Below are 11747 nucleotides of genomic sequence, written 5' to 3' on the forward strand. Positions count from 1 at the left end.
TTACATATCAGCATCTCTTGCAACTAGCAGAATATTTAACTTCCTCAAGCACCTCTGACCTTAAAAACTTCAGTAGCTGAAAAGTAGCTGCTTTTTTTCCTTCAGGCTTGGTATCACTAAGTGCATAAACCACTTCCAATTCAAGAAAAAGTCCCAAATAATGTTACAAGCTGCCAGGAGAACACTGTGTGAACATTTCTTTCCATGGCTCTTCTATTCCCATAAACGACTCCAAAGTAGGTATCTTAAGCCCCTAAGAAGACTGTTTGATGTCTTGTGGGTCATACGGAGTCAGACATACAACGATGCTTGTAATTCAGGAGTGCTACCACAACAAAATACAAATCCAAACAACTTTGTTACGATTATATTATCCACAGCAGAATGGGTTCCCACTGCAGCTAGTAAGGGACGTTATATATATATTTTCTACAGAAAACAGTAACAGCAGACACTCCTGTGAGGTCTCTTATGGGAGCATCTTGAATAGTGGGCCTTGGGCTTTGCACTCCCAGACTTCCTCGTTTTGAAAAGAAAAGAGAAAATCTGGATGAAGAAAAAGATGCTGCCACAAAACATAAAGAAACAAAAGGAAAACGGGAAACAGAAAAAGAAAAGGCTTTTCTAAATCCACTGTCATCATACTCATTTCCCCATGCCACATAAAAAACAAGCGTGTCTGCAAACAACAGGCCACACAAAGCCAAACCACAACCAACTGCAACCCAGAAATGAGTATTAGGACTTGCATCCAAACGGCAAAAAAAGAGAACAAATGGAGTTTGATTATTTCAATTAACCACTGCCACACAATGCTTACAAACGGACTTTATGAATATGTTAGATAAATGTTTGCTCTGAAGTGCTACACTGTAATTTAAAGTCACATTTATAGCAAGACCAACACAGCTCTTATCATGTCATACAAAAAAGATCATTACAGGCAATCTCTTGAAATTTTTCCATCCTGTTCTATGCATCACATTGTAATGCAGTTCAAGGTTTAATACAGATTGGTTTTTTTCCCCACCAAATCTCTGAATGCCTGAAAAGTTTTTAATAATATTTTCCATTATTAAAACATCTGGTCTGGAAAAGCAATAATTAGTGGTTATGGCTGACTGAAAGACTTGGTGTGGCTTGCAATACCTGAAACGTCGGATCATACAGACCTCTGGGAAGTGTGACTGGAACTTGGGTTCCTCGGAACAAACTCTCATAAAGCTATTTTGTACAAAGGTTTCTGGTACTGGTAAATCCTCTGGGAAAGGCTCAGTAGTATAGTCAGGAAACGGCTCTTCAAAAGCCTTTGGCACCGTCATATTCTGTCGGAGTGTTTTGTTAGGATTAAAGCAACCAGGAGGGTGTTCCTCTAAGTTCGTCTGGTACTTGAGCACACCCCTACAGGAAAACAAAAATAGCAAAGACAATGAAGTAACAGTCACACGCAAGCAACTTATCTTAATTCGGAGAGAGGTTTAGAAAGCAGTCACAAGGCTCATCTGTAAAAATTTGTGCTCCGTTTGCTTCAGGACTTTCAATGAGACCGGAGCTTTGCAATGAGAGAGCCCTCCATCACTCGAGGCAAGACTTAACGTTTCCAGCTCACTTGGCATTCTCCCACTGAACAGCCTCGAGCTTAATACTGCTTGAAAGGGGGAAAGATACTGTGGGAGCCTTAAAAAAATATTAAATAATCACATTTCCAGTTCAATCACAGCCAGGCTGTTTTCACTCACCCTCCTTACAGTCAGCAAGCCCTGTTTTTTACGGCAAATTGTAGCAGAAGTGTCCTGAGTTGCCAAATCATAAACCGTAGGAATGTTCCCACTACTTGATATTTATCAGGTTTGCACACAACAGTACAATTCACTCCTTTAAATATCATCTTGTCAAACAGAAGGAAAAAACAAAGTCCTGCACGGTAACAAAGGAACCTTTCTCGCAAATTGTTATGTGGGGTCCATACTTGGTTTTTAAGCTGAAGTTGAACTTATAGTAAAATAAATTGAGAACTTTGCAACTGCAGCTAGAAACTGTGAAGAAAGAAGCAGATACCTAAGACACTCTGGGATATCTCAACATAGGAATGAATCATTGGAAATGGGGAAGAACCAGAAATACTAGTAATAAAATTCCTTGGAAGTACTACTTGCCTCCAAATCTGGATTTGATGACAGTCAAACCACAGGAAGGAATATTTTAAAGAAAACAAAGGGCTAAATGACAGCTGTATAGGATTGTTCTGGGTGGGAATGGTGGGAATCTGGATGGTAATGGTGGGAATCTCACCGCTGACTGGCAAGACGTGTCCTCTGAGCGTCAGGCCATGTAGTGAAGGCTCATCTTAAGCACACAGCCAAATGTAAGGACATATGATACCCCCACCACTCCAACACACGCACACACAGAGCAGCAATGGTGCCAGAGTCTAATTCACAAGAAGAGAGACAAGTAAGACATCTGCAATATTCTCAACTTAAATGGGCTCCAACAGGCTACTGGCAAACTTCCCTACAGAAATGCAGCCCTGACAGGTAGTTACAACCTTCTTGCATGATCCAGTGAATAATCTACAGCTTGGAAGTTAAACCTGCTCACTCTAAACTCCACGTCCGACCCTGGGAAGTGTCCAGGCACCCACCACACCCACGTTTCTGTCTGTATTTATTGCTCGATCACGTCTGTCGCTTGCATCTGTTGGTCACCTTGTATTTGCAAAGTGACAGATACCCCTAGCATTATGCTAGTTCCCTGCTCAATAAAAATTATGGTGTCTCATGGATTTAGTTTTAAGTCATGGCACTTGTGATATTTTTGCAGTCAGCCTCATGTGCATGCCTTCCAGCTGCTCCCACAGCTTCTCTGTTCTCAGAACACCCCAAAAGAGAATTCCAAGTTTTCCTCGAGACATGAATAGCTGAAATGCAAACATGGGCATCCCCTCCAGCGATGTCTAGTTTGTTTAAACTATTACAAACATGCTAACTGAGTGGCAAAGTGGGATGACAAAGCTGCCTGTTAACAGCAGCTGCAATGTCTCCCATTTCTGAAGCTGTCAATGAAGAGCAAGTTGTCTTACACACCCAAGATGACTTCCCAGAAAGGCTGAGTTCTGTACAACTCTTAAGCAGCCTACATTATATCCTTATATATTTATTTCATGCAATACTTGAATACATAAAAACTCACTGTGGATGTCAGTAAGCAGGAGACAAGCATCTTTAGTAAACAACAATGGGAGAGACAAAAAGGGCAGGTTATGTGAGTGTCCTGCAGGCTGAGCAGCATAACATGCAGGATTTGCATGGGCATGCATCAACCTCTGCCCTGACTTTTTCATCCCCAAAACACAGACACAATTCATTGCTGGCTATGGATTTTTAGGATGATAAGCTAAAGGTCAATGGTTCTAAGCGTTTTTACAGCGAGTTACACTGGTCTTATATTCTCATCCATCTTCCACTGCTCATGTCAAGGTGAGCTGCTTGAGGGGTCTGCTAAAAGTCAAAGTGTGGGCGGAATCTTAAGAATTCTCACCCTTTGGAAGATAAATCCTTGGATAAGCACAGAAGCCTTATTCTCAGCTCAGGTTAAGGGAGGTGATTCTGCCCCTCTACTCTGCTCTTGTCAGACCTCACCTGCAGCTCTGCATCCAGCTCTGAAGCCCACAACACAAGAAGGACTTGGACCTGTTGGAGATGGTCTAGAGGAGGCCACAAAGATGATCAGGGGGCTGGAACATCTCTCTTACAAGGACAGGCTGAGAGAGTTGGGGTTGTTCAGCCTGGAGATGAGAAGGCTCTGGGGAGACCTTGTAGTGGCCTTCCAGTGCCTGAAGGTGACTAAAGAAAAGCTCGGGAGGGACTACTTACAAGGACAGGTAGCGACAGGACAAGGGGCAACAGTTTTAAACTAGAGTAGGGTAGATTTAGACTAGGTATTAGGAGAAAGTTCTTTACTATGAGAGTGGTGAGACACTGGCACAGGTTGCCCAGAGAAGTTCTGGATGCCTCATCCTTGGGAGTGTTCAAGGCCAGGCTGGATGAGACTTCGAGCAACCTGGTCCAGTGGGAGGTGGCCCTGCCCATGGTGAGGTGCTTGGAACTAGATATTTAAAAGTCCCTTCCAACTCAAATCATTCTATGATAACCCATTTAACTCCACAGTAATACCAGTTCAGATCATTTGGGGATCTGGCTCCAAATGTTTTCTGTGTTTTACAGCTATTTACATGGGTACTAGAAACATCAAGTTTTTATTTCAAATAAACTATTTTTTTTATTGCTATTCCTGGCTTAAAATATAGATAAATCAATGTGGATATGCACCAAGCTTTAAACTGCTAAAATATGCAAAAATCACACTGCAAGGAGCACAAAAGCAACAGAAGCCTTTAAGGGTAATTCCCTGGAAGATTCTCCTTTCCCTTAAGACAGGGATGAAAGAACAAACATAACATATGATACATTAATCATATCACTTTACATACTGCTGAGAAGTGCTTGGCTACCCTGAAGAAGAGGATAGTCTAAGATCATAATAGTTTGAAACAAGACACAAACCCAGGAATACCATGGAATTACTCAGGAGAGAACTCCAAGACAGGTAAATCCTCACTCAATGTGCCTGCACAGCTCAGCCACAGGAGGTGCCTTGCTCTGCAGAGTAACCGACCATGCGTCTGCTAATCTCTGAAACATTTCAAGCAGTAGTCATTTGGGCACCTAAGTGTGGGTATCTAATCTTCCTTTATTTTCAGAAGAGATCTTCTAATCACTACCATGCCCAGAAATCAATCCAGCTCACTCGAATGCAGATCTTTGTAGCAGCAGGTTAGCTGAAGCATCCTTCAGTTTCCATTGACTGTATTTATTAGAGCTCATTACACTGTAATGGAAGAAAGACATGTAGAAAACATGTAGACCTACATTTAGGCATCTTAAACTTGAACCAACTCCCACTCTCCATGACTCATTCTTCTCCCACTTTTAACTGGGACTCAGCTCCTTAGATTTGCACTGAATGACTTTCCAATTCAATACTAAGGAGGTTAAGTACAAGGAGATGCCTGTTTAATGCTTGGTGTATTACTGCAGCCTTGATTTACAAAGCTCTCCAACTAGATTTCTTCCTTCATGAAGTGGCAATGTGATTAGGAATACAGTGGGCAAAGGATAATACAGAGAAGGAGAGGCATTAAAACTGGACATGAAAAATACTCCAAAGGCAATCACTGGAATAGATCTTCGAACCTGCCTAGGCAATCTCAGTCTCCAGATGATTTCAAGACGTTAGACAAAAACCTGCCAAATATAACTTAGCAAAAGTTCATCCTGCCAGGATGAGGAGAACAGGTTAGGTTCATCTTCCCCAGCTATGAACAAGAGCCATGCACCACAGAAAACTAGAATCCTGTCCAGGAGTTTCAGTTGTTTTGAACTCATTATTTCAATCCACCAGATCTCAAGCTGTGTTTGTTTTGTTCAAAAGCACAGTCCTATGGTGGTGACCTTGCTAGGCCTAATCACCTTTCACTGTTTACTTTAAGCAGCGTTGCTCAGACATCCCAGTTCCTCAGGTTTCAGTAGAAGTTTGATGACATGGAGAAATAAATCTCATACAAATCCACCTTCTCCTCCCTATGCCAATCTCTGCACCTATATCCACCAAGAAAACCTCAGAGATGTCAAAGGACCAGATTTTCACACAGCGTAACTCATGGAAGCTGCTTGACCTTGTGGTAGAGATGAGCTTGTTTGTGCCTGATACAGACCTGACCATCAGCTTCATGGCACATGAACACTGCTCTGATGGTGCGAAAACAAGAAGGAAAACAAATTTTATATCATAGCAATGAGAAAGAGATAATTAAGTAGAGGCCACTGTCTCAAAATGGAAGGTAGAGAGGAAAGAGAAAGAGATGAGCAACTTTGCTTCACATTCACCTCTCAGTGGCCAAGTAAGAGGGGACAGAAAAGGAACAATTATGTTTTCTTGATTTCCCACTAGAATGGTAAAACAGGTAAGAAATAAACTTGAAAGTGAAGAAGTTTGTGCTAGCTGGCTGTAGTAATACATAATCCTCCAAGTGTTGCCTGGTCTTGTCGAGAGGTGGGGTCCCTGCCCACAACACGGAGGTTGGACTAGATGATCTCTAGGGTCCCTTCCAGCCTACGATTATATGTGTCCAAGAATAATCCTCCAAGCTACAGTTTGGACTTTATTTAAAGAAACATCTGTTGAAAAACTGAAGAGGACAACACCTTGTCAAGAAGTTGGCCCACTGTGCACAAGCAAGCTGGGGAAAGGCAGCAGCAATCAAGGGAACTGCTCTTTCTGGTTGCGCTTCAGGAAAAGGGACAGTGTTTTCCATTTACTTACCCAGAAACATGCAGCATCAGCAACATATAGAAGACAAAGAAAAGGTTGTGTGTATACCAGAAGATGTCATAGTTTGAAACCCTGAAAAGAATAAACCATGGTTCAATGCTGTTTCACTCAAATGGAATTACCGCTAATTAAAAGCAGACCTGTGCATACAGGACATCATTATACACCATGTAGCCATGTGGAATAGTCAAATCCCAGTATCTATTCCTATAGGCACACCATACTTGTAAGCAAATAAGTGTCAGGAAGAACAGGAGACTGGCACAGAAGCAAAAAGCTGAGACAGAGAGGTGAAGGACACAGAAGTACAGAGCCAGCTGATGACCTCCTCCTACATCAGGCAACTTCACTGCTTTCATAGGGTCCCACTTAGTCCCTATCAGATCCTCATAGCTTCGACAGTTCTTCAGTGTCCAGGCTCAAAACTCAACCTCTGTACAATGCCTCCCAGGGGTCTCCCTGCTCCAGCACAGGGCCGTGGTGTTCAGTGGGGCACTGGTGCAGCAGACAAGCAGGCAGCATCGAGAGCAGCAGAGGGCTGGTGGGAAAGGTGAAAGAAATTTGTGAGGGTATGGAGTGGGAGGAGGTACAGGAGGAAAGGGAACTAGAGGAAGGATGCAGCAAGAATACAGGTGGGAGAATTTTCAGGGCAGGAGGTCACATATAGTGGGGCTCTAGGATTGACCACCTTGGAAGGAACAGAAAGAACGTTACCACTGTGAGGATAAGGAGAGGCGAAGGGGAAAGCAGATTTCCTTTCATCAGTAATTTGTTAGGTAACATAAACAGAACCAAGACCAAAGAAAATACCCATCTGGAACCGTTTTCTGTTATGCTTGTTTGCTTTCTCTTGAGTAAAGAGTCACCAAAAAACAACAACCACCAAACAGTTAAGAAAATACATGATAGCACACAAGTGCACCTTTCACACTACACAGCATGATAGGAGAGCTCCTCCCAAAACCAGAAAACCTATCCTCATTCGTAAGCCAAAACTATTATTAAAAAAAACCAAACATCCTTAATTCTGAGAACATAGTTTAAGAAGCTACTCCTCTGACACACCTAACTTCGACATATTTGCCCCTCCTGTGGCTTTTTACATAAACATTTAACTGCCCTTGCTTGAGTAAAACTGAAAGGTATGCTGCATTTGTTTCTGTTAATACAAGACTTATTTGTTTTCCCTCTTAAGACGGCAAAAATAATTTTGATAATCTGAGGGTCACCAAAATAAAGAGCAAAGGCAGCTTTAAGGAATCCAGAGACAGCAAGGGGCTCTGAAACTCCCCCTTCCATTCACCCTGCCATCCTTCCCCCATTCAGCACCACACTATCTATCACTTCTTCCTCCTCAAGGCTGCTCAAACCATTTCTAACGATCCTGGTAGGCATTTCCCTGCAGTCACTCATCAGTATCCGTAAGGAGTTGTGGGAGTGAGCATCAGGAAGATGAAAGTAAAGGATGGTGGCGTGGGGAGTGCAAGCATAATGGGAAGGCACCCCCACACTCCAAACAGGTCTTGGAGCTCTGGTGTAATTTGGCGTCTTGCTACAGTACCAATGCCCGCTGGATTCATTTTTGTTGGATCTTGAGTAGTTCTTTTTAGAATGTGCCAGTTTTTCACAGTTTCAGTGATGGAAAGTCAATCTCAGTTTCTGACGTGCTGTTTTCAACAGCTGATTATCGTTACTAATTAAAATTACTGCATGCTTCTTGTCTGAATATGTCTAAATGTCAGCTTCCAGTCAGTAGAGCATTTTACTCTTCTTTTAGCATTCCGGCAGATTCCTTTACTAGAAAATCCTGGTTCCTAACCTATATGAAGTTCCCCTCAATACAATTAAGTCCTCTCAGCTTCATCTCCTTAAACTAGAGGTGGAGATCCTTGAACCTCTTACTATGAAGCGTATTTTCCAACACTTTAATAATTACATATTTCTTACTTGTATCCTTCTTAAACTGTGTACAGATACATACGGTATTCTAATATATTCAGTTTTCCTACTGCTACATACATATTTCTATAGCTCTTCAGAAGACTTATTACTTTCTTTACCTTCTTCTTAGGGCTTAAAATAGACATTAATCACAGAATGAATGCACTTCAGAATGCAAAGTCCTAAAAATTTAAGGTCAAATTGAATATTTGACTTTGATTTTGTTTTAATCTACTCTAGATATCTGCAGGTGAAGACCTGCGAGAGTTAACTTACTGAGAAATGTAAGGGAAGATTGCCATTCTTTAAAGTGATACAGTAAGCAGTTTTGGAAAAGTATTTTTACCCCTGTTACAGCTAGTTCTGAAAAGGAAGATATGTGTAGTTTAGACAATGAAGAATGGAATATTTGGTTAAAAAAAGATATAGCATTGGAGAAGCTTAAATTTTAATGCTGCTTGAAATATATAATTTCCAAAGTCAGTAGTAATTGTTTTCAGTGGAAATACTCTTGAAAAACATTTGTAAGTTAGTAGAAATGTCAGCATTTATTCACAGGATTTACTGCATTTTCTAATAGCTTTATAACCCTTCCAGCAAACAACTTCTCAAGAAAAAAAATATTGGTTTAATGCTCAGGTACGACATGGCAAAAATTTAGAAAATTTTTCAAACAACACTCTCCTCTTTTAAAACACCAGCAGCTAATTCAATCCTCCTAATACTTATTCACACAGTTTACTGAACAAGTAAATGCAAGAAAATAGCAGAATAATTCATGCATGGAAAAATTTGAGGGAGAAAATCCGAAGAAAAAATTATTAAGCAGGTCAGTGTGAAAGGGTGGATTAAAGCTGAAATCCAGGAGTTTTTAAAAGCACTGTTTCTGACAGGCAGTAAACTTCTACAGTTCATTTTCCTAAGATTATAGCATGAGCTTAGCCATCGTAAGGCACGTGAGAATCCACAGGGAAAGATTCAGAACAGACAGAAAGATGCCCACAGAAGCCCATATCCTCAGGTAAGCACAGTACCAGAGACAAGCTTGAGCTATATGCCTGAGGGAGGAGCCACGATAAAATTTCTGAGTAGGAATTATTGCCAGAGTGCCAGGAGACACAGATGATCTCTTCCTTGTACTGGCTAGATGGCAGAAAGACAGGAAAGCACTTGCACTTAGAGCAGTCGAAGAAGGAAATAAGCATGTAACTTTGAAAGATGAAAATCTTTGTTGCACGAACCCCAAAATTACTATTGCCAAAAATATATGTCTGCAACTCCATATGTTTTCTTAAGTTTTCCCAATCATTAATAAATGGTGTTCTTTTTCTCTAATTTATCACATCCTTGGAGAAAACAGGCCTTTGTTCTGGCTCACTGCGGAGGAATGAAGTAATTGTTTTATGTTTCCATCTTCCCCAAACGGCTTTCTTTTGTGAGCAGAGCCATCTGTGTGGGCTACGTGATGTGCAGCCACATCTGACACTTCGTGCAGCAGCCTCACCTGCACTTCTGCAGCCTGCAGGGCCTCACAAAGGTCTCAACCCTGCAGGTACCCGGCTACAAAGGTATTTGCTGAATTACTTTCCTGAATCAGCACCTGATAACATTGCTGCTCAGGAAAGACAGATGAGTTCAACAAAGTTCATAACCACGTATGTAGCTCCCATCCTTAATGTTTGAAGATACAAGACTAAAATCTGAATTGAGATGATGTATTTACATAATCAAGTCTTTGAATTCACCAAGGATTACTATTAAAAAAAATATACAAAATCAAGGGCGGGTTACATGCTTCAATTGCAGAATCCAAGCTTTAAGAAGGCTACAATATTGGGCTACATCCTCCAATGCACCAGTCACTCAAATGTCCTGTAAAACACATTCAGTAATGTTGGTGCAAAATGTGAACCCACTGGAGGACCAAACCATTAAAACTCCCAGCAAGTCCTCTGAACTAACACTGCATTGCTGTTTCAAACTATAATTGACATTAAAAAGAATATATCTGACAACCAGAAGCAGAGCTTTAAGAAAGTAACATTCTACTTAAGTAGCATGACTCAGTTTCAGTTTGCTTCGTTGCTGGGTTTGTTTGTTGCTGTTTTCTCACAGTTTATTTCTAAAATTAATTAGTGAAGATAATTCAGGTGAAGATTATCTTCTTATTTTAATTCCAGTGGATTTAATTTAGGCATTGGACAGAACTTTCCATATGCTTAGTTTACTGCCTCTCTGCATGAACAGGAAAAAATTCTATTTGAATTTTTAAAGGTCTAGATTTTTAACTCAGCACATTCCTCTAGCAGTATTTTTCTCTGAAGGAAATTGAATCAGGTTTTGTAATTCTTTGAATACGAGATCTACCTGCAAGCTAGTAAGGAAAAAAAAATAAAATAGGGCACGAAAAATGGTATCTTTAACACTCATTTAAATATTTTTAGGTATTGCATTTACTCTTCATTCCCTCTAATCAGGATGAGAATATGATTACTTAAACGGCATTTTTCAGCATAATGATCAGATTATGTCTTACCTGATGGCGTACGTGGAAGCTGTGCACATTAGGAATAATACTAACACCATAATGACTCCAGTCAGACCTGGAACTAAAATGGAATATAAAACTGAATATTTTAACTGTCAAGAGGTGCACTTATGTCCTATGATGTTTTAAGAAAGTATAAGTTATTAGACATACAAATCATGATACAAACTCTTGCATGTATTTATTCTGAAGACAAATAATGTATCAGACTAGATAGGAAAAAAAAGCTTTTGTTATTTACCTGAAGGGAACCTACAGGAAGGCTTGGGAGGGACTTTTTACAAGAGTGTCCACTGATAGGACAAGGGGAAATGGGTTTAAGTTGAAGGAGAATAGATTTAGATTAGATCTTAGGAAGAAATTCTTCAGTACAAGGGTGGCAAGACTTTGGAATAAATTGCCCAGATATGTTGTGGCTGCCCCCTCCCTGGAGCTGTTCAAGGCCAAGTTGGATGGAGCCCTGAGTAGTCTGATCTAGTTGAGAGGCGTCTCTGCCCATGACAGGGAGGTTGGATTGGATGATCTCTAAGGTCCCTTCCAGCCTAGACCATTCTGTGATTTTATGATTTACAGGTAAAACTGCCCTTTTCCTTGCATTTCACTACACATCACTATTTCCCTATTAGTCTTTGTTCCTGAAATCTTTTGCTCACTTTTGTCCATAAAGCAGGTAACCAAGGACCAACCCTCTCTGCTTATTTGGAAGACTGATTGTATAAGTTTCTGTTTTTCATTCCAAACCCTAAACTCTATTGAACATGACAATTAAAAACCTGGTCAGGGACAGAATTTCAGGCAAATCAAATTCTATGCAAGCTGTCACTACAATTGTTTGCCAACCCATTTCATCCTGGAATGGGAAAGA

At 40.7% G+C, this 11747-nt stretch overlaps 1 protein-coding gene across 2 annotated transcripts in view; it reads right to left on the reverse strand.

Annotated features, from left to right (window-relative positions):
* NOX4 (NADPH oxidase 4) overlaps positions 1 to 11747 on the reverse strand; it is a 111837-nt gene that overhangs the window by 84166 nt on the left and 15924 nt on the right. For both annotated transcript variants that reach the window (XM_009864391.1, XM_009864390.1), the window contains exons 6-8: positions 10871 to 10943; positions 6385 to 6465; positions 1173 to 1401 (exon numbers count right to left, since the gene is read on the reverse strand). In XM_009864391.1, the coding sequence (XP_009862693.1) occupies positions 1173 to 1401; positions 6385 to 6465; positions 10871 to 10943 (383 nt within the window). The remainder of the gene's footprint in view (positions 1 to 1172; positions 1402 to 6384; positions 6466 to 10870; positions 10944 to 11747) is intronic.

Source organism: Apaloderma vittatum, unplaced genomic scaffold (assembly GCF_000703405.1).
Source record: "Apaloderma vittatum isolate BGI_N311 unplaced genomic scaffold, ASM70340v1 scaffold802, whole genome shotgun sequence".
Lineage (NCBI taxonomy): Eukaryota > Metazoa > Chordata > Aves > Trogoniformes > Trogonidae > Apaloderma > Apaloderma vittatum.